Source organism: Salarias fasciatus, chromosome 1, assembly GCF_902148845.1.
Source record: "Salarias fasciatus chromosome 1, fSalaFa1.1, whole genome shotgun sequence".
NCBI classification, from domain to species: Eukaryota; Metazoa; Chordata; class Actinopteri; order Blenniiformes; family Blenniidae; genus Salarias; species Salarias fasciatus.
The window spans coordinates 32846662-32869763 of NC_043745.1; the positions used below are offsets into that span (position 1 = coordinate 32846662).

The window sequence follows — 23102 nt, forward strand, 5'->3', positions numbered from 1 at the left end:
GAGGTTAACATGCTACAGAGAAGAAAGTTTGATGGACACTGTTTCTTGGAGATCTGAGATCCGGAGCAATTCACAACACAGCTGTTAACTGAAGATTGAGGGACTGTTCTCAAATGAAAGCCAAGAGCTTATATGTAATCAGGGTTGTGTTTGACGTGTCACTCCATTAACTTGATTTCATCGTGAAAAAAACCTGAACGCAAAATTAACAACTTTATTAGTGATTGATATCAAGACTTTTGTGTGATCTAGATTAATATAGTTCATGTTTCAGATGGAAAATCTCAGTAAAGAGGATTTTTTTAAACTGTCACAAGATAAGAATCAAAAACAAGCATAAAGAATAAAATCGATTGATCATTGCCATTTATTGAAATGTATGAAGGTCAAACACATTTAAGACAAACAAGACTGAATCTTCCACAGCAAAGGCAAGGTGGACAAAAATAAGTTGAAAACCCAAGAAATCTCAATTAGAACCACCTGTACAAAGTAAAACAATGAAATTACTATTTTCAAGATAAGCTGAGCAGTCAGTTCTGCTCGGTGATTCGCTGTGACGCTCCAGTCGGCTCATACGGACCTCATGAGATTTTACTGAGTGTTTAGTCTCACTGACTGCGTTTATCCTTTAAGACTCTTTACACCCTAATTCGACTTCTTCTGGCGTCACAGAGACAACCGCAACAAACACACAGAGATCCATTCGGTTTCTATCAATCACTGCATTATAGGAGAAATGGTGAGTTTTAAATTACACGCTAATGCACACACGTTTGTGTTTTTGCAGAATGTGGGAATCAGCATGTTAAGCGAAGCCCCTTTAAGTTCATGCAACATTATCTTGTAGCGACTCCTGTGGGTGAACCGGTCAGCTGAACAGAGTCAGTTAAAAAGTAACTAATTACTTCAGTATTCCTTCATCTCTGGTTTATTTATTAAAAGCTGTTTCACTGGAGTGTAGCTGAGCTGTCCGCGCTTTGAGGCTGAGTCGCTCATGAAGGAAAGAATGAAACAGCAACTAGAGCATTTATTGAAGCGTATGACCGTGTCCAGCTCCTGCTTTGGGAAGAACAGCTGAGTTCTTTAAGTTTTAAGTTAAAGCAGCCAGTTATTGGTCAACTATACAATGTGCTTGTGTCCGTCAATAATTTATTTTTAAGTGTTGGCCAGCCAATAAGAGATTAGATCTTTTCGGCACACTAAACTGGGTTTCTGTGTCTGAGCTCAAGTCTTAAACATATGAAGAAAACGTATCACATAAAGTATTTGTCCATTTCCAAAGACATAACGCAAAACTTCCATATAAATATATTTTTGCATGTAGCTTTATGTTGTATTGTATTTCATGTCATAAGACATGTTCCCGTGTTAATTTTTTTTACATCTGCAATGTGAAAAAAAATCCTTGTTTTTTTTAAATAAAAATAAAGTGTCTTGTTAAAACGAGGTTTTGGTTATTGATAAATTGCACATCAATAGGTTGGTGGAAGTGGTTCAATCAGGCTGAGTACAGTCCTGAAACTTTTATTTCAAAAAAGAAAAAGTGACTCAAGAGTTTCACAAACAGATGAGCAGAAAGATAAATTAACCTTTGATGGAGAACTTGGTTCCACATTGATGATATGATGCCAGATAACAAAAAAAAAAGCTCTAGATCCTTCACAACTTGAAAAAAGAATGAGCTGTTTTTAGTGAGCAGATGAGAAGCGGCTCTCATCATCTAGGAGTGAAACTACTCATTCAGACTGAAACCACTTTCCTGAGAGTCACCTGACCAAGACGGCAGCAAACAAACACAGGTACAGTCACTTACGTAAACAACAAATACAGGTTCAATCACACACTGCAGAACACGTGAGCTTATATACAACAAGGTCAGTATCTGAGCCAAGAGGAGAAGTTTCTCTGGTGTTAGAATTGTTGTAGTTTTTTTCCAGTATGATTGTTTCAAGTCTTTGTGCGCCACCATCTGCCATACTGTCAGACAGTATGTTAAAGACTTTTCTCCAGCGAGTTGAATATCAGTAACTGTTAAGTCTAACAGGGAGCCAGACAGAGAGAGACTGCCGCTCTACAATCTTTTCACCATGTATAATGAAAAAGCTAAATGTCTCTTTTATGGATAGCAACATGTAAATTCAGACTGGTCTTCACATCAAAATAAAAACAGCAGTTTAGTGTTTAGTTGAGAAATACATCATTTACATCATTTCAACTAAAGGTTTTCTCCTTATTGTAAGATCACAGCATTACAACATGGGGAGCTTTGAATGAAGAAAAAAATGTGAAATCGAATTGACCATAAAAGTGTCAGCACAGCAAAACACCGACGTTAGGGAGGTTTGACTCTGAGTAAAAGTGTCTCCATGTGTTTTCCATTTTCTTTGAATTTTCCCACCAAATATTTTACAGAAAAGTTTTTCTTCAAAAAGAATTGAAAGATTTTTCATGCTTGTAGTCACACAGTTAGGTTATTCTCTCATATATAAACTCAAACTAGTTCAGATCGTTACTTAAAATCTCACAGCCAAATGCTTTCTCTGCCACGTGGACACTCATGTGCCGCTTCAGATGGGAGTTCTTTATGAACCTTTTTCCACAGTCCTCACAGCCAAACGTTTTATCTCTTGTGTGGACTTCCATGTGTCGTTTCAATAGTGAGTTTCTTGTAAATCTTTTACCACAATTATCACAGCTGAATGGTTTTTCTCCCGTGTGGATTTGTATGTGTCGTTCCAATTCCGACTTATATTTGAATGTTTTTCCACAAACATCGCAGCCGAACGGATTCTCCGCTGTGTGGACGCTCATGTGCGTTTTCAAGTAAGACTTTTGTTTAAACCTTTTTCCACAATCGCCACAACAAAACGGCTTTTCTGTGGTGTGAACATTCATGTGTTTTTCCAGATGTGACTTTTGTTTGAATTTTTTCCCACACTTCTGGCAGTCGAAGGGTCGCTCCCCTGTGTGGATTTTCATGTGCGAGTCCAGATATGTTTTGACCGGAAATTCCTTCCCACAATTGCTGCAGCTAAATTGTTTTTCTCCCGTGTGGACACTCATGTGTCCTTTCAGTAATGACTTCAGCTTAAACTTTTTCCCGCACACGTCGCAGCTGAAAGGCTTTTCACCTGTGTGGACTCTCATGTGCGAGGTAAGGTTTGAATTATCCGTGAACCCTCGACCACAAAAGCTACAACTGAATGGTTTCTCTCCCGTATGAATTCTCATGTGTACCTTCAGATGTGAGCTTTGCCTGAACGTTTTTCCACAATCGCCACACACAAATGTTTTATCTACCTTATGCACGTTCATGTGCATCTTCAGGTCCAACTTTTCCGCAAACCTCTTGCCACAAATACGGCAAACTGAAGGTTTCTCTCCTGTGGGGGCGGCTGTTTTGCTCTGAACATAATGGTTGGAAAGGTGATTCTGAAGAGACACAGAAGAGCTGAAATAGTTTCCAACATCTGACTCACATGACCTGCTCTCTTTCCAACCTCTGCTACTATCTTCAGTTACAGCTACGGCGTGAGAAAACCCCGGGCCGCCGTCCTCGTCGTCCTCACCGCTGACTTCAGTCTCAGAGCAGTCTGATTCCTCTCCATCGGTGGTAATCTGAAAATGACTCCTGGCAGAGTCTGCTCCTTCACACTGCTCTCCATCACTTTCTGTTTTAATCAGTTTGAAGGAACAGCTGGTTAGAGGCTCTTCAACCTTTATGGACGACTCAGTGTCTTCTTCTTCATCTTCACTCTTTACAACAACATTGGGGAACCACGAGCTATCATCCTCCGAGTCACTGGGCTGCTCTGCCTCCTGACTTTCCTTTGGTTCCTCCTTGATGTGAAGGCGCTCTGGTTCCTCCTGGTCGATACTGGCGCTCCAGTCATGGGGATCTTCTCTTTTAATCTCCACCCGTTTCTGGATACCTGCGGCTGGTGTCAAGGAGTCAGCTGTGAATGGCGATAATGATTCTGACTGATGAAGCTGCGACAACTCAGATTCTTCTTCATCATCTTCGGTTTTTACATACACAATGGAGAAAGCTGTGGCATCTTCTGGGTCCTCCTGTTCCTCTTTTATGTGGAGGACATTTGGGTGCCGCTGCTCCACACCGAAGCTCCATTCCTCATGGGGATTCTCTTCTTTCATCACCACCTGCTGGACATGAGCAGGCAACACTGAAACACACACGAACACACACTTGTAAATCATTCCTTCATGACAAGATGAAGCACAATTTCAGGAAATTCCAACATTTCTTCATTTTTGCAGCTTGAGATAGTAAATAAATAAATCACAGCATGCCAACATAAAAAACAGGTTGAATGATAAACCACATCAACCAGAAAAACCTGTGCCAGAGATTAAATTATTCTCTTTTACACTAAACTGCATTTTAATGAACAGAAACTCTTCAATTGAAGTGACACAAAGGAACTTTCAGTTTTCGTTGATTTTGGCTGCGCCAGTGGACAAAAGCGGTAGTGTTTTGCCTGAACGAACGCTACAGTTCCCATGAGGACTAGCGCGTGACGTCGTAAAATGCTGCTCCCGTGGCGTGCTGTCGGACTGAACTCGCCTACATTTGTTTCCAGTGGCTGTGTGAAGGATGGATAGCGACGAGGTAATGAATCTAATGGTGGCTAAACAATGTTCTATCATGATGTGACGCATGCCGTAAAGCAGTCCGCACATTTGGAGTTTTTTTAGTGTGCAGGGTTCCTACCACCCTCCTCACAGCTGCTTCATCCAAGTGAAAGCAATACTGACGCCCTCAGGCCGAGACAGAGGGGTCATTCAAGTAGTTGTAAGTCGATGTATCATCACAAAAGATATTAAAATGTTTTATTAATGTTGAAAAGTTCCTTAGTGTCGCTTTAAAGTTACTTCAGGGTTGTTGTTTTTTTAACCATTCACAACAGTTTACCATAGAACAAAAAAAGAGATTAAAAATAGTATCTCTACTGAGATGTTGTTTCAAATAGGCTCAAAGAATGTAGGTGTAGCCAAGTGTCTGCTCACTTAATATCTAATAATATCTTGTACGATATTCAGTCTTTAATCCAGGCATTAGGAGGACAGAAAGCATATTTCAATATTGACTTGGGAAATCTTACTTAATCACAACCAACATTACGGAGGGCGGAATACTACTATCCCAAAAATAATCTCAAAACAGCGAATCTGACTTTTTCTCTACTTCACAGTCAATTTCACCTTTGGAACAATCGTGACAGCATCTGAGAGAGAAAGGGAGAACTGGGTCTGGTCTATTTTCTTTTCTTTGCACCCGATAAGTCTGGATTCAAGGTAAATAAAGCAAGTTTAGCGTCATGCTTAATCTAAAATCCAGCCTGTGAGTGTGTGAGTTTAGCCTTCAGGTGATGAATGATGCTCAGTGCTAAGACGATAATAAAGCGGAGGACCGTCACTCGTCGCAGAGCTGCTGCACCGGGGAGCGGCTTACCTCCGTGAATTTGTTTACCGGTGCGCAGTCACACGGTGTCTCCACCAGCTGACGCTTATTTTAAAGCCAATAAAGCGGATAACAGTCCCGGATCGCACTGCTGCTCCGCCATGTTCAATCCGCACACGTAAACAAACTTTATCGATCTACTTCCACGGTCCGCAACGGCGGTTTGTCAACAGGCAGTGAACGCATCACCGCCTCCTAGTGTTCAGGAGCGGTACTGCAACGTCAATGGTACTTGTTTGGGAAGGCTGTGTGTATGTGTGTATTTCCACGTGTGTGACAGATTCAGAGGGTTACGTGTGATAAATAAAGCAGTGGATAAATACTTGAGTATGCGCTGTACTTCTGAACTCCTCTTTCATCCATTTATCTTCTCTTTTCATGCCATTCTCACCATCTTCCTGAAGCCTGGCAACATGTTCTGTCCTACACTGCTGACTTCTAACTCACTCCTTTTTCTTTCATTAAATCTTTTCTTTTTAATGTCTGGGTACTAAAGGCAGAGTAGTAAGAGACAAAAAAAGATCATCTCTTTGTCTATGTTCTCCACATATAGCCTGTCTAATCTGAAGCTTTTGCACATTTTTATTTTATTTTTTTAATAATCAAATTGAAATACAGGTCAAAAGATCATATTCAGCAGAAGGAACAGTTGCATTTGGCTGCACAACACCGACAAAGTTATACTGAATGTTTGAGCCTATATAACAACTCTCCAGGATATTAATCATTCTCAGGGTGATGTTCACACCAACCACACATGAACAGCTTAGCTTGAACTTTAAAGTAATCGGGGGCATACGGTACTTTTTAGCCCTTGTATGGAAAACAACATGGGTAATGTCTCCCATCACTTATACTATGAAGACTTGCACCTAAAACTGTTTAATCTTCTGGTAAAATACTGACCGGCAGAGGGGTGGAGGGTGTAAGCGTGGTCTTCAGGTGCTGCATCTGCATGGGATGCACCCTCTGTGCTGCTGCCTAGAACAGGAAAGTCAGAGTCATCTGCCACACAAAGGCATTTTCTTTACACAAATCTCAGTTTTCTGTAAGAAATAAAGAGTAGGCTTGACAATATATATATGAACAAAAACTACTGACCAGAAGACAGATGGTAGATGTAGTCGTGATCTTGCAGCACTGCACCTGCCTGGGATGCATCTTCTGTGCAGGAAACTCAGACTCATCAACAACACTAAGATGTTTTCTTTACACAGATCTCAGTTTTATGCAAGAAAGAAATGGGCTTAAAAAAAAAGAAAGAGAAACTACTGACCAGAAGACAGATGGCAGGTGTAGTTGTGATCTTTTAGTGCTGGACCTGCACAGGATGTATCCTCTGTGCTGCCGTCTGGAACAGGAAAAACAGAATCATCTGCAAAATTAAGATGTTTTCTTGATCGTTTGTGAGTCTCTTCCTACAATAAATGTTGATTGTCATCTTGTCAATTTCATAAAATTCCTTACATTCTACACACTTCTTATGCTACTCCAATGATGCCATTTCAGATTAGCAATATGGTTGCCATGCCATAAACAACAGCATCTTATCAAAGTTAGTATGATGTGCTGACTTTTCTTTAGCAATTTACTTCCAGTTTTTAGCCATTTTTAAGACAGTCCTCTTACCTCTTCTCCATTCATTCCACTTGAGTCCGGATGGCACTGAGCCTTTCTTCGTCTTGTTTCCTCCACAGGTAGAAACATGCTTATTCCCTGGTGTGAAGTGCTGACTGCAGGCAAAAGCGCTCCCACGCAGGATTTTAAAAAGGGGCCCTTCATCTTCTTTAATCGCCCTCAACCAACGGGTGTGTGCCTCTGCATCAGCTGGAAAGCCATGGAAAACCCAGATATGGAAACTTTAATTATTTGAACAGCTTGGGACACTGCAGAAGCAGCACCTCAGTGACTGTGGTGCCATGCTTGATGGATGAGCTGCTGTTGGAGATGGGCAGAAGGAGAACAGGAAGAGATAAGCTGATGAATTACAGCAACATAAATGTAAATCTGACAAAAGGAATAATAGATGAAAATTAAAATCAGATATTGCTTTTGAATTGTGGTTCAACTGAATTATAAAAAAAAAACCACTAACTCATGAAACAGACCTGGACAAAAATGATGATACCCCGAGAAAAGACTGAAAATAATTTGACCACAGGGACATGTTCAAACAAAGGTGTGTCCTCTAATTAGCATACCAGGTGTCTCGAAACTTGGAATCAGTTGATCGGGTTCTTTGAAGGGTAACTAGTAGTCACCGTGCTGCTGGGTGACATGGTGTGTGACCACACTGAACATGGTGAAGGACAGCGTTGTCTCAGGGAATTACAAAGAACACTATGGACAAGTGAAAGGTAAATAAATGCTTTAAGACCGTCTACAAGCAGCGGTGACTGTCCTCTGACTACAGCTGCACATATTTTAAGATCCACAGGAGGAAAATTGATGACAAATTGAAAAAAATGTATAATGCGAAGGGCAACAAAAGAGTTCAGAACAACCTCCAAAGAAATTAAAGGTGACGTCCAAGGTCAGGGTACATCAGTGTGTGAGATCGCACCATCCGTAAGAGCCAAAGTGGACGTCATGAGAGACGACCAAGGAGGACATCACTGTAAAACACAAATAATATAAAAAGCCAGACCTGAATTTGCCAAACTGCATGTTGACAAGTAACAAAGCTTCTGGAAGAATGTCCTTCAGACAGACGAAACAAAACTGGAACTTTTTGGCAGGTGGTGGGTCAGCCACAGGATAATGATCAAAAACATCCAAGAATGGTTAAGAGCAAAACAGACTATTCTGAAGTGGCCTTCTCTGAGTCCTGACCTGAATCCTGGTGAACATCTGTGGAAGGAGCGGAAAGACGCCGTCTGGAGAAGACACCCTTCAAACCTGAGACAAATGGAGATGTTTGCTCATGAGGAGTAGGTCAGAATACCTGCTGAGAGGTGCACAGGTCTCATGGAAAGTTACAGAAATAATCTGATTGCTGCAAAAGATTGTGAGACAAAATATGAAGTGAAGGGTACCATCATTTTTGTGTAAGGATTATTTCTTGAGTTTAAAATATTTCTGTTGAAACACACTTCAAAAGCAAAGCAATGTCTGACTTGCATCAGGTCACTTTTAATACATTTTGTATTTACAATTCTTTTATCAGATTCAAGTTATTTTTGTGACCATTGTGGGTTTTTCTTTCATTAACAGAGGGGCACCAACAATTTTGACCACATGTGTAGCATATCGTCTCACTTAGTATCTGTGAAGCTGTTGTAAATGTTATTGGAACAGGTGAGTTAGGACACATTAATACTCAGAAAAAATGCCAAACATGAAATGTAAATACACTTGGTTGAGCACTGACAGCTATGTTGTCTGAATAGGTGGAAATATCAGTATTATTTCATTGCCTTTTTGTCTGATAGGTGGGCATTGTATAGTGCAAATTGACAGAATGTTTCTGAGCAAAGAAGGACAATTATGGCAGAAGTTCTGGGAGGTGGAACCAAAGCCTTTTCTGACGGGGCAGCAATGTGACAACTGCCTCAATTAGTGCAAGAAAGGCTCAGATGTCCGTTGTCAAAGTCAGTCGTAACTTAAATTACTGAAGCAAAAACCATGTTGCACGAGCAGCTTGTTTATTATATCAAGTGAATTACAACATGCTGTCTTATCTTTGTCAAAATAACCAACAAAATTTAAACCCTTTAGTGATCAGGAAATAAAGGAAATAATAATTTTTTTTTTTTTTTTTTACAACAAGATAAGTTTTAGTGTGAAATGCTTAGTGTTTTAATTTTTTTTCAAAGCAGCCAAAAAAAAATGAAAACAAAAATCCAATTGCATCCATTCAAAATAAAAAAAGTTGGTGCATGTTTTTTTTTTTTTTTTTTAATAAAAATACACATTTGTTAAAAGCAAAACAATTAAATTTAAAAAGTTTCCTTTTTTTGGAATAGAAATAAATAAAATGTTTCAGGTAAATTATGATGTGGGCAGTACCTGGCATGCCAGACCAATAAAACGAGACAGCAAAATCACTGTGATTTTTAGATTTTTCAGTCTCCACAAATGATAAATATGGCAACTTCTTTGTTACTCCTACATGTTTCCTCTTCTTGAAATGTTCCCACAAACTATTGCACCAAAATAATATCTCACTTTTTAAGCAGCTTGTTTTTCCCACATGAAACCTCAGAGGAGTTAAAGTTAAATATCCCCACAGGCTGCTTTATTTGCAGTGTGGACTTTCATGTGTCTTTTCAAAAGTAAGTTTCTTGCAAATCTTTTTCCACAATCGTCACAGCCGAATGGTTTTTCTTCTGCGTGCACGCTCATGTGCACTTTCATTTGTGACTTCTGCTTGAATTTTTTCCCGCATTTATCACACTCGAATGGTTTCTCCCCCGTGTGGACTCTCATGTGCTGGTCCAGGTTCGTTTTTACTGAAAAGCCTTTGCCACAGCTACTGCAGCTGAAGGGCTTCTCTCCCGTGTGCACGCTCATGTGTTTCTGCAGGTTTTTCTTGAGCGTGAATTTTTTCTGACAGACTTCACAGTCGAAGGGTTTCTCTCCTGTGTGGACTCTCCTGTGGGATTTCAAATAGGACTCAAATTTAAATGTTTTTCCACAATCGTCACAACTGAACGGCGTCACTTTAGTGTGAACTCTCATGTGTGATTTCAGGTAGGACTTCTGCATAAACTTCTTCCCACAAACAGCACAGTCGAACGGCTTTTCTCCGGTGTGGAGTCTCATGTGTGCTTTCATGTGCGAGTGTTGTTTAAACTTCTTGCCACACGTTTCGCAGTCGAACGGTCTTTCTCCTGTGTGGTTTCTCATGTGCAAGGCAAGATTTGTCTTAACTGAAAAACCCCGTCCACAAAAGCTGCAACTAAACGGTTTCTCTCCTGTGTGGACGCTCATGTGTGCTTTCACGTGAGACTTGAGTTTAAATTTTTTCCCGCACACGTCGCAGCTGAAAGGCTTCTCGCCTGTGTGGACTCTCATGTGCGTGCTGAGGTTGGAGCTGTCGGTGAACCCTCGACCACAGAAGCTGCAGCTGAACGGCTTCTCCCCGGTGTGAATCCTCACGTGTACCTTCAGTTGTGAGCTCTGCCTGAATGTTTTTCCACAATCACCACACACAAACGGTTTTTCTTCCTTGTGGACGGGCTGCTTGGACATGTAGTGTTTGACACACAGAGAACAGCTTTCCTCAGAGTGTGATAACGAATGCCCACCATCGTCGTCGTCGGGACCGCTGTCGGAGTCATCGTCCTCATCGCTGACGTCAGTCTCAGAGAAGTCCGAATCCTCCTCGTCAGTGTTTGGTTGAATGTGACCGCTGACCAGATCTGATCCTCCATAGTGCTCTCCATCGCTTTCTGATTTCATCTGTGTGAAAGAGCTGCTGCTTGAGGGCTCTTCCTCTTTTACAGTTTCAGTCTGGATGGGATGAAGCTCCTCCTCCTCATCTTCACTCTTCACAGTAACGACTGAAAACCAGGTGATGTCTTCCTCTGACTCGCTGAGCTGCCCTGCCTGCTGACTTTCATCTTGCTCCGCCAGTTCCTCCTTCATGTGAAGGAGCTTCGGGTCCTGCTGGTCCAGACTGGAGCTCCAGTCCTGGAGATCTTCCTCTTTAACCACCACCAGCTTCTGGATACCTGCAGCCGGTGTCCATGAGTCGGAGCTGAGGGAGGCTGCAGCTGACTGGTGACGCTGTAATGACTGAGGCTCCTCTTCATCTTCTTCACATTTCACGCACACAGTGGAGAACGCAGTGACGCCCTCCTCTTCCTCCTTCATGTCGGTGAGCTCTGGGTCCGACTGGTCCAGCTCATCCTTCATCACCACCAGCTGCTCGACAGGTGCAGGCAACACTGAAACACACACAAAATTACTTGAAATAAAACTTCATAATAACAAAGATTACACTGGTTTGGATCTGGCTTTACAAGTGAAAGTGTTCTCAAAAACAGTCTCTTACAGAATAACTGATGTTACAGCAACCTCACTAGCAATATAGTTTACTGAATATTATTGTAGAGTCACTGATCTCTTGGCCCGAGAAACAATAATGTTCACTATTGTGCCTGAAACAGTGCAATCCTCATGTAAGAAATTACAAATAGTGGCCACATCTATGGAAAATGTTATTATTACTCTGACTCCTTTAATTTTCATTTAAACCACATGACAAAAGCAAAACACAGTTCACAGGTCACAGTGTAGCAAAAACAAAATAAACAGATAACAGGATAATACTGAATAAACTAAGATTACAAAAAAAACTATAACTGTAATACACACACACACACACATATATGTGTGTGTTTGTGTGTGCATATATATATATATATATATATATATATATACATATATACATATATACATATACATATACATATACATACATATATATATATATATATATATATATATATATACACACATATATATATATATATATATATATATATATATATATATATATATATATATATATATATATATATATATATATGGTATTTCACAATACACAGAAGCAACAACAGCTAGCAGTGATGGTCAGTAGCAATGCACAGCTTAAGACCACAAAAGCATTCAGCGACGTCACTGTTTGATCCTTCGATGTCGGCTCTTCCTATCACTGTTAAGCAGAATCAACCAAGCGTCAGATTGTTTCCCCACACAGAAAACCAGACCGGTGTGAGAGGTCAGTCTTAATGCAATGATGTGTTGTTGCAAGAGGAATAATTATAGTGCCATGAAGGGTCATTCTACCTACCAGAATGGACCCCCTGGTGGGCTGGATTTGTTCCACACAGACTGTATGTTTGAAATCACTGGACAAGACCATCTAAACAAGCCAACCCATCTTCTGTTCTGCTTTATCCTGTTCAGAGCTGCAAGGCACTGCAGTCAAAGAAAGAGTACACAGTAGATAGGTAACCAATCCATGCTTACAGATGGAGTCGTGTCATAGGTCATGTGACCACCCATAGCAACTGTCCGCCATTTGGCTCAAAGGGGAAAAACAACAGCCTCACGCTGTTCATTGTGCCTTGTGCGTTGCGGTTTTAGGTGTTATTGTAGTGTAATTTTACATTTGTTCAGTGAGTGGAAGGTCTTGTCGGCTATAGATGGCCTACACATACTACGTCGAGCTTTCTGGGGATAGTTTGGCCTGATGTAGGGCAAAATTGGACATTGTGGGTGTAAAAGTGTGCCCCTTCAGACTCCCTGCTGACAAGTGGATGAACGACCCGAGGACATGGCCTAAACTGCAGTACGCAGACTTGTTCTGCTACCTGATCACAACTCCTGGTAAGAAGAATTATAATTTTGTCTCGAACAGTAGTGGCAAAGAGTTCCACAACCCTGCAGCATTAACTGAGAAGCAATTCTGTCCAAATGTGAAGGATCTCAAATGCGCATAACAGTTTTTCTAACACCTGCTTCATCACATGATTTCTTACGTCTTTTGCACTTTCGTTGTAGCCTGTCGTCTCTGGCTAACTTACGTCCAGATGAGCTGGGTGTTGTTTTGTGAGGGAAGATAGATGGTACATAATCCGGGTGAGTGGTGTCATTATTCTTGGCTCCTGCAAAAAAAGTAAAATAAAATATATTAATAAAAATAATAAACAAATGGGAAATAGACTACATCTAGATCAATCATTGCATAAGTCTTTCAAAGATGTCAGGTAAAAAGGCAAAGCAATCAAGCAACCTGTCATTTCCCGTGAGAGGAAAGCCCTCTATACATAGGGTGACCATATTTTGATTTCCAAAAAAGAGGACAACCAGCAGGGCCTTGAGACACAAATTCAGATAGGTTTCTCGGAGGTTGAACATGCTTTATTAGTCAATGGTGCAAAATTAACTTCTGTAATACAATGAAATGAAATCTATAAAAATGTATATAAAAAAGTAACAGCTCTCTTACACTCTTTTCAAATAAGCAAATAAATAATATTAAATAATTTTCTAAATATGAACTCTTCCGTTAGAAAATCCAGCTTCAACAATATATCTCTTAATAACTGTAATAAGATAAATAATAAGATACATTTCACAAAAATACTAACTTAACAAACAAAAAGGATATGTACTTTTCATCTTTAGTTGTCTTCGTCATCCTTCTGTTCTTGCTTGCACTCCGCCTCCCATATGTCCCAACCAGGACGGTATTTTGGAATTTTTTTAGCAATTCATGAGTGAAGCGGCACTGTCTGAACAGCCCTGTCTGCTCTGCTCCGCTCCTCTGTGTGTGTGTGTGTGTGCGCAATCTCGTGCAACAAAGTAGTATCATAGTATTGTGTGCAAAGCGCCGGTCAGTTTACGTTCACGCGTAATTGTGTTATAAAAACAGTGAACACCGGACATTTTCCTGAATTTATAAAATCCGCCCGGACGCCCTGGACAGGACGTAAAGTGGACATGTCCGGGAAAAAGAGGACTCTTCGTCACCCTATATATACAGCCCAGGTTTAGAGGAGACAGTGCAGGAGGAAGAGGAGGACAAGGTGGAAGAGACAAAAAAAAACACTGAAAAAGTATCAGGAGTAATAAGTACATACCTGAAATAAAATGAGCTGAGCACACATATGTGTAATCAGATCTTGGGTGCCATAAGTTGTTGTGGAGAGGGGTCAGACGATTTTCTGATTTCGATGTTGCCTTTCGGTTTATGGCTTGCAGCCACAGTTGGCGCCTTTCTGGTTCCGTGCACTCACTCGGTATCATATAAAATGACAGAGTAGGATTTTTGCTTTTGTTGTTGGTGCAGCCGACCACACAACAACTCTTAACCATTTTAGAACCTCTCTCGTCTGTCGAAGCTAGCGAAGACGACAGACAGCGTTCCCCTTTGCTTCTGGTTGCCATAGGGGGCAACGCGAATCCTACTTCCGGTTTCCGGTTCGTGCGCTGACGTCATCGCGCATGCGCACTTCCCTCACAGTTGTCTGTTGACAAACGTGAACGATGCTGATCCCGATCCCGGTTTGTGGAATTTAAATGTAACTGGATTTCATCGACATGTTTCAGGCGTGAACCCGGTGAGCGCTGCATGATCATACTTTAGTTCCTGCAGACTGCATGACTCAACGAATTTATCTAATGCTCGCTGAGTTAGCATGTAGCCGCATAGCTTAGCTGCGTTCATAAAGTTAGCCGTCTGGATTAGCGTTAGCAAGAATTAACATTCTTTTAAATAACTACATGATTCGAGCACCCCAACCCCCTAAGCAATTTGTATGGAGTAAAAACAGGCATTTCGTGTTTCGACGACCCTTGCGTGCCCAGTTGGTGTTTCTTCGATGGTTTAGCTAATCATTAAAGCCTCGACCACCCTTGGATAACTTCTAGAAACGCTTCTTTAAATACCCGGTTTTACCTTTTCACACATTCAGGGATTTTACTCTCCTTCAGACAGTCGAGAGTGATGCTAGGGTTCAAAGGAGACGCTTTGGCAGAATAACGTGTCTGTGCATGCCCGTTGCAGCAGCTTCAAATTCCATAAAGCAATCTGCATATCATTCATTCATAACCTGAATATACGAGTCTCAATGTTGAAATCATGCTGGGTTTTGTTTTAATAATGTGAACATGGAAGAACGTTATTCTACCCACAGTTCACCTGTTTCTAATCACTAAGTAATACGTGGTCCACGTCAAAATCTGTATGTAGTCTGATGAAGCAAGAAATCCAGAAAAGCTGCCATACAGAGGCACAACAGAGTGTCTCTTCAGATGCAGTCCACTGTGGTATGCCTGCCTGTGAAAACCAGTTTGACCTGATTTCCCTGCTGCGTCACATGAGCCGGACGGTTCAGCAGGCTGGATGAATGTGGCCTGTCATGCACCCTGCCACAGCTCTCCAGGTTTCACCAGGCCTCCGTCAAGCCCTGGCTGAGGTCGGTCCTGTGGTTGCTTGGAGTCTTCCTGCTTCCAGTGCCAAAGGCAACACCTGTCAGGGATACTTTCAACACTCGAGCTTCATGGTTCCGTTAATTCTCTGCTTGGCCCTCATCTCAGCAGTTGCTTCATTGACTTAAGATCCATTTGGCTTGGTTTGCTAGGTTGCTGGATAAGATTACTGTAAAACCGGTGCTCCTTTGTCAAATAAAGAATATTGAAGGTGGCTTATAAATATTTAGAGGAGGCAATGCAGTGAGTGCCGTCTCATGTTTCACTGACCTGCTTTTATGGTCTGGCTTTTATATAGTGGTAGTGAGTTTTATTTCAGTCACATTTTCCTTATGGTTTATTGCATTCCATCTTGTCATAATATATTGACATTTTAGGTATTTTACACTATTGTTTTTAATTCTTAATCTCATACCCATTTGTTTGAATTTCTTTCCACTGTCATTTCATGCCTTCATACAGAATTTTGCTGTCAACAGTTCCCTATTTTTTTTTATACTCACAATCAACAGGATTTTAAGCGTTGCTGTTGCTTGACATTGATTCAAACAAACTTGGGAGTAAAGTATGTGCAGAAGATGCTATGGCATTTAGGAAACTCAGGGGAATGGAGGAATTATTTCTGTCATGACTGTGTCGCAGTGTGATACAAAAATAGTGCTAAACTTTGCATTTCATAAAGCAAGCTGAAAGCAATCCAAGCAACCTTTCAGTTAGACACGCTTGTAAAATCTGGATTGTGTAAATAACTCATGTGTTTTTGTTTCAGGTCAAAACAAAACCATGTTGAAATGGTTTTCGGGCGAAGAGGGAGAGCCTGGTTCTGGAGTAAGTATAAATCTACTTAGTCATTCTTTAATGTGGGATTTACAGCTTTGGGATTTTTCAGTAATTCTCCAAGTCTTCTGACTTCTTAACATTTTCCTGGCAATATGCATGCATTCTTTACACCCAATAGCATACATCATTTGGTGTTTCCTGCTGTTTAAATATGGTCTTTTTATGCCTTGCTGTTAAAGTAAATTAGCAAATGCTGATACAATATATATATGATATTTTTTAAGCTTTAAAAAAAACAAGAAATATTAAACTTCTCACTTATATTTATGTGACTTATTTGTTGATCTCCAGCTTTAAGTATTTGAAGAATTTTTGTCAGTCATACGAGCAGAAATGTGTTTTTTTTGGCAGACGCCAGTATCCCATTTATAGGTATTATCAAATGGCACGCATATTTTTTATCTCTATGTTCGAATTAGTCCTTACTATTTGAAGATATTGTTTCATTTCTAGTGACTGCTGTTGTATCACTTAGTATTGAACTAAATCTCACAGCTTGTGTTCTAGACAAAGTATTTTTTTTTTCCTGACACCACGTCATCATTATCAGAACAGATAAGGTAAAGTATCTCAATGCCACAGTCGTTACCAAGAAGATCCCTAAGTGTTTTATTTCTGCTTATGCTCCAGTGAGCTGAGGGGAAGCCAAGTGAAAGCTCTGCAGTGCCAGATAAAGTTGAATGAGGTAGACTGCTGAGTGCAGGGCTTTAACTCAGACAATCACAGATCACGCTTCCTGTGAAGGGGGGCACCGCTCCATCTTAAATCCCTTTCATCCCTGTATGCTTCCATTCCCCCCCGTGTAACCTCACCAGGATAACAAGCTTTGGGATTTTGCTCGCTTTTTGTTTGATTGTCTTTTACCCTATTTTTCAAACTCTCCCTCAATTATTTAACTGGAAGTTTGGAATTAAGAAGCAACTTTTGCTCTTCTCAGATCGACCTTTGTTTATTATGTGCACACAGCTCTATTAGTGTAGCTTCATTGTGACACTCTGTTAGTCAGTTTAATCACTGTTTCACTTCTTAAGGTCAGCTGAACGTACATCGATTAGTTGCAGGAATAAGGCGTGTAGCCTAAATGTCTTTTCTTCAGTTGAACATCTTCATGGAGCAGTGACAACAAGAAGTAACAAAACAGCCGAGATGAACTGACCACATGCTGAACGCTCTTAGAAAGAGAAGGTCAGGTTTATTTAAAGCTGCTAATGCTAATCACAGCTTCTGAACAGATTGATGTTAATGTTGGCAACAGTGGCAAATCTTTCTGTTTCTACCTGTGGGACGGTGTTTGTTCAGGAAGTTTCGTGAAATAATATCAGATTGCTCTTTTCTGGAACCAGTTCAGCCTGATGCTGAAGTTAACCGTGGATTCAATGATCAGATCACAGCGTGACAGCAGCTCAACTATTTACTGTTCAAAGCTCGGACAAAAATAAATTGTACTGAGCCCACAAAAACAGTATCTGTAGCCGAGTTGTTTATTTCATAAAAGCAGTGAATTACTTGCATGTTACTGTTAAAAGTAACAGAGTAAGTGTTATTCCCTTCACTTTGTCTCGTCATTGTTTGTAGCCTGGAAAGTCATAAATTTAGTGAACAAAAACCTCAGATTACATTCCAGTCTCCAGGACATTTAGCACATGTGACACAGTGCAGCTTCAACACCTTCTTTTTGTTCACCATCTTTCCTGGTCCGTCCCTCCCCTCAGGGACCAGGCTCTCCCAACGCCGCTGCTCGGGGTGGAGAGGTCGCCGTGGAAGAAATGGCGGAGAGGCTGACACAGACGGAGCAGCTTGTCAGTCAGCTAAAAGAGATGATCCGGGAAAAGGACGCAGCTCTGCGCTCCAAAGACGACCAACTGAAGGTGAAGACATGCTCTCCGCTGGCGTCTGGGTTAATTTTAGAGGGTTCAGAGCCTTTTATGGATTATAAATGTGTTTTTATTCGATGGTCTTCACATCCATGGCATATTTTTCCAGCTTCAGCTGTCTCAAACTGACAGATGTCTCAACTGCTCATCCCACAAATGCATGTCCCTTCCAAACGTGACATTTGAGAAAGAAATAAACATTCTTTCCCACTGTATAACAACTATTGTGTAGAGTTGATGTTAGAAAAAATATGCATATTGAACACACATGTCCTTCCTTTTTGAGCTGTTTATTAAAACCAGGCTAATTCTTCAATGTAAATTACAGCAAACATACTGCTCACACTTGAGGCTTTCATTTGCTGCAGCTGCTATGTCCATGTAATCTAATTACATGTGGTATGACATGCTGTGGGGAGTTTTCTGTCCCATTTTCCGACCACATGTCATCTGCATGTGTCTGACTCAGCCGGGCACAGCGGGTCATGTGAGCTACTCTAAACGTGATTCTTCTCCGGTTGGACTCTCAGTGAAATTGCAGAGTAAAAAAAAAAAAAAAAAAAAAACCTTATCATGTTAACTATTCATCCCTCAGGTCAAAGTCTGCTTCCTGATAATAAAGACAGGAATGTTAGCCTACCTGCAGTCAATGTTTGGCTCCGGAGAAAGCAAACAGGAACACCTCCTGCGAGAGCCTTTACTGCTCTGCTGGTGATGTCTCACCCTGTCAGAGTCCACCTGATGGGGGGACGAGGCGTCTTCTCCAGCGTGTATGAAGAGACAGTGAGACTGCATTGTTGTGATGCTCCCTGGACTTGTTTCTTGTGGCTCAGGTGGAGAAGGAGGCGTGTGAGGCCAAACTGTCCAAGCTGCGCCTTCAGAACAAAGCCAAGGTGACCTCCCTCACGTCACAGCTGGAGGAGCTGAAGAAGCAACAGGGAGGCCCTGGCACGCCCACACACACCAAGAAGGTGCAGGCACGCTCACATACACACTCCTACAGTTGACTTGTGTCACTCCAGGGTACGCTGGTGTTTAGATAAGATATGAGGTGAATAAAAGACGGTTAGTCCGGAGGTTGACTTCACTCGAGATGCTTATAGCAAGTCATAACATTTGTCTCATGGTGATGTAGTAAATTGTTTTTGCCAGCAGGGGGCTCTTTCGAGCTACTGCTGCTCCACATAGGTTTAAAATGATGCAGTTGAAAGAAACAAGGGACTGTTTTTGCATCTAATAGACAAGAAGCACTCATGACTTGGACCATACTTAGTCTTCTGTCTGAGATTCTCAGTGTGATCTTTGCTGTGTTTTCTTCTTGCTTCCTGTCAGGGCTCATCAGAGACAGGAGACCACGCCAATCGGGGGAAGATCGTCCTGCTGAAGAAGAAGGTCGAAGAACTCGAGCAGCAGCTTGCACAAAAAGATGAGGAACTGGAAAACAAGGTACAACCTTTTCAGAGTTATTTTTTTTCCATGCCTCATATATTTGTGGGCTTTATGGCGTCCCAAAGAAGTCTCTGAAACTCCGTGTCAGCCTGAAGCTTTTAACATGTTGAATATATCCATGTTTTTCTACATCTGGCCCTAAACATGGGAGACTCCTCATTGAGTTAATCCACAGTGCCTCCCTGGGAAATATCTCAGCTGTTCTCCATCTCTGAAACTTTCTAACAGCAGTTGAAATTAAGTGTTGAATATTAAAAAACACAATGTTATATTCAAACTGCACCAGTCCAAAGAAAATTAAATATCTTGATGCAGTGGTGAATCAATGTATTAAGCTCCTTGGACAACTTGTTTCCTCTGCTGTGGAATGTATTTTTGGCGTACGACAGTCTAAGCTCTACGAATGTTTTTTTTTTTGTTTTTTTTTCCCATATGTGGTAAATTTCTGTTGTGGAATTGTTTACATGTGAGTTACAGAGCGACAATGAGAACTGAAGTGTTTCTAACCAGAAGCTACAATCTTGTAGAAAAAAGAGCTGGAGACGCGGCGGCAGCGAGGCGAGGAAATAGACGCCATGCTGACAGAGCGGGACAAAAAGCTGGCGGAAAAGGAAGCTTATATTGTCCACCTGCAGACCGCTTTGGCCGGAGATCAGCCCGTTACACCCGCACCACCACAAACGGTAAAGTTTAAACACACACCTCCACCTCGCGTTGACCGCACTCCCAACGCTCTCTCATCCTGAGCTGCACCTCCACAGGCGGCGGAGGACGGAGGAGCGATGCAGGAGCTGCAGCTGCTGGTCCAAAGTCTGACCAAGAAGGTGGGAGAGGGAGAGGAGCGTTACAGTCTGCTGCAGGAGCAGACAGACAGCCTCAAAGAACTGCTTTCCTCGGAGAAGGAGCAGTACACCCAGAAGGAGAACATGTACAAGCAGAACGTGCGTTCCTCCACTCCCTCGTATTCAACAGTGTCTCTCTTTGTTTGTGGTGAAGACTTTATAACCGGGTGATTTGTGTTCAGATCCAGACGTTTAAAGACATCATCATCCAGAAGGACAACCAGCTGATGGAGATCAACCAGATGCACGAACAGGAGCTCTTCAAGCTCGCGGCAAAGTCTGACGCCAGTGCGGACTTAGAGCAGGTAATGGCAGCTCTGTTCAAAGCACCAGGGCGTATTTCAGCACAATCAAGGCTTTAGGATAATCAGTCAATAGCTTAGTAACAAGAAAAATAATACTGACATATATTTTTAAGTGTGGAAGGCAGCGTCTGTATCAATGATATCACTCCAGAAAGAGGAAAAATAAGAAAGTGGTATCTGTAAAGATCTGTTGATATGATGTCTGAGTGGTTTGATAATTTTTTTCATGAATATTTCTGGTATAAGACAGATGTGTTCTGGGTGAATATCCACTGATGTGGAGCTGTTTCTGCTGTTGCTGCTGATGAAACCCAAAGTGGTGAATCACAGTGAAGGAGTCGAGTCTAAAAATACGTTTGACCGGACATTTCTATTAGATGGAGAATGAAGGCGTGTCCTTGAGTGGAGCATGAGTCAGCACACAATAGACTGTTTCACATGAAGAGAAAAGGAAGAATAATCCACTGGGAAGTTTTTCTGAGACCCAAATAATCAAACTAGAATATGTGAAAGCTTGTTTCTGATTTCTTCTGTATTTTTATAGGAGATAATACACATTTAATTTGATTTACACATAACATACAGTCTTGCAATCTTACACCGTAGCCACTTGACTGTATGTAGCTGAATAAAATGTTGTTGATATTTAATGTGAGTGTGATTTACTCTTCCATCTTGTCATATTCTTTTCCTCCAGCTTCTGAAGGCTCTGAAGCAGAAGCTCCATGAGAAGGAGGAGGTGCTGCGCGGTAAAACCCAGGTCATCGATGTCCTGCAGGGAGAGGTGGACAGCAGAGACGAGCAGATAAAGGTCAGCAAGCACTTCCTGTAGCTTTCATTTTTACAGTTTAAGCATTCCTATCACATCGGTGAATGTCAAGTTGCATTCTTGATTCTTAATTGGATCAGTGCAAAGTACAGCATAGCCATCTTGTGGCCATTGATAATGAAAGAGTGGATAAAAAAACAAGTCTTCAGGATTAAGTTTAACCAGCAGTGGGGGAAAAAAGCAAAAATCTGTTTTTGAGTAGATCAGTTACTGTTGGCAGAAGCAAATCTGATAAGCTTGACGATCACAGTCACATGACCTGAACCTATCTATAACTGTTGCTAACCCGAACCCTCCGAACGCAGGAGCTGGCAGAGCGTCTCTGTCGGCTACAAGTGGAACGAGAGAGCCTGGAGTCCAAAATGGAGGCAGAGAAACACGTGATGAGAGCACAGCTCCGCGACCTGATGGAGAAGCAGCAGGCCGAGGTGAAGCGCATCACCGAGCAGCACCAGGTCCTGATGGAGCAGACCCGGCAGGACCTGCTGGGGCAGCTGGAGGAGCTGAGGAGATCTGCAGCAGGAGCAGCAGGAGCTGGAGTCGTTCCAGAGGAGGACTCTGGGAACAGAAACCTGCTTGCTGATCAGAGCTCCATGCAGAGGATCGCTGAACTGGAAGGTTGGTTCTTTTCTTTCTTTTGGTTATTTTTGTCAAAATATTGGAAGAAATCAGCAGAACTTGATTTGAATTTTCATAGCCATATTGTTTAATTTGCACTTTTCTTGCGTTTTTAGTTGAAAGCCATCCTAAATTTAGGGTATATTTTCTTACCAGTGTTGTGCAAGGTACAGCAATCCAATATTTTTGGAAATTCACTTAAAGCATTGGAGGTTAATCGGATGGTTAATTCACTACTCACTGCAAATAAAAAGTACTTTGGTGCTTGATGAAGGAAAAATTATTTCCTTGTTTCATACTGTCCAATTTTCAGGCCTGTTTTAGTGAGCGCATTGCTTTTGTTTTATGGTTATTGTGAAAGTTTAGCTGATCTGTGTGGAGCTGTCTGATTCGGCTAACCTAACTACAGACTAACACTGCCTGAAAAGAATGTAATTTTATCTACATACTGATTGTTATAGTTTCCTTGATCTGCTTCGCTTTTTGCAGCTCAAGCAAAGATAAAAACGGAAGAAGCCAGTCGGTCGGAGGCCAAGTTCTTAAAGATGAAGGCTTGGTCGAAGACTCGGATCAGACAGCTGGAGGAGGAGCTGAAGAAAAGCCAGGTGAGACTTTGAAATATTATGGTGTTTAATTCCAGATAGCTCATGTTTTTATCCACATTGATTCAGTAAATATTTGGGTTTAGCTCACTTCATCAGGTTTCAGGCAGAAAAGGCTGATGTGTTGGATTTGATAGCTGTTTCCGTTTTACCCCCTTCAGGCTGGCGGCGCCCCTCCTGACCTGACCGCCCTGCGGAGCCGTGTCACAGCTCTGGAGGAGGAGAGAGAGGAAAACCTCTGGAAAGTAGAGCAGTATGAGGAGCTGCGAGCGAAAAATGGTGATCAATTCCATCAGTTGGATGAAATACGAGC

General features: G+C 41.6%; 1 protein-coding gene and 1 pseudogene across 2 annotated transcripts; one reads left to right on the forward strand and one right to left on the reverse strand.

The window, feature by feature from the left end:
* Positions 1–351: 351 nt before the first annotated feature.
* LOC115383934 (zinc finger protein 37-like) lies at positions 352–14383 on the reverse strand. 2 transcript variants are annotated; one of them, XM_030086261.1, is made up of 8 exons: positions 14080–14383; positions 13021–13101; positions 10735–11376; positions 7115–7312; positions 6762–6836; positions 6587–6649; positions 6392–6466; positions 352–4187 (listed from the first exon to the last, which is right to left on the reverse strand). In XM_030086261.1, exons 1-8 carry the CDS (start codon positions 14312–14314, stop codon positions 2500–2502), a joined length of 3057 nt encoding a protein of 1018 aa, XP_029942121.1. In that variant the 5' UTR covers positions 14315–14383; the 3' UTR covers positions 352–2499. The 2 variants fall into 2 exon arrangements, with proteins under 2 accessions (XP_029942121.1, XP_029942042.1); XM_030086182.1 differs by having other exon boundaries at positions 12976–13101.
* An 84-nt stretch (positions 14384–14467) lies between these two features.
* Positions 14468–23102, forward strand: part of LOC115387757 (golgin subfamily B member 1-like) — a 33601-nt pseudogene continuing 24966 nt past the window's right edge.

Bases quoted from the DNA above. Each gene is read 5' to 3' on its own strand.
- LOC115383934 (XM_030086182.1), bottom strand. From the start codon at position 14,314: ATGGTTAAGAGTTGTTGTGTGGTCGGCTGCACCAACAACAAAAGCAAA. The intron at 6,467-6,586 runs GTCAGTAGTTTT...TTCCTGTTCTAG, and splicing joins CATCTACCATCTGTCTTCTG to GCAGCAGCACAGAGGGTGCA. The intron at 4,188-6,391 runs GTCAGTATTTTA...TGTGTGTTTCAG, and splicing joins CACCCTCCACCCCTCTGCCG to TGTTGCCTGCTCATGTCCAG.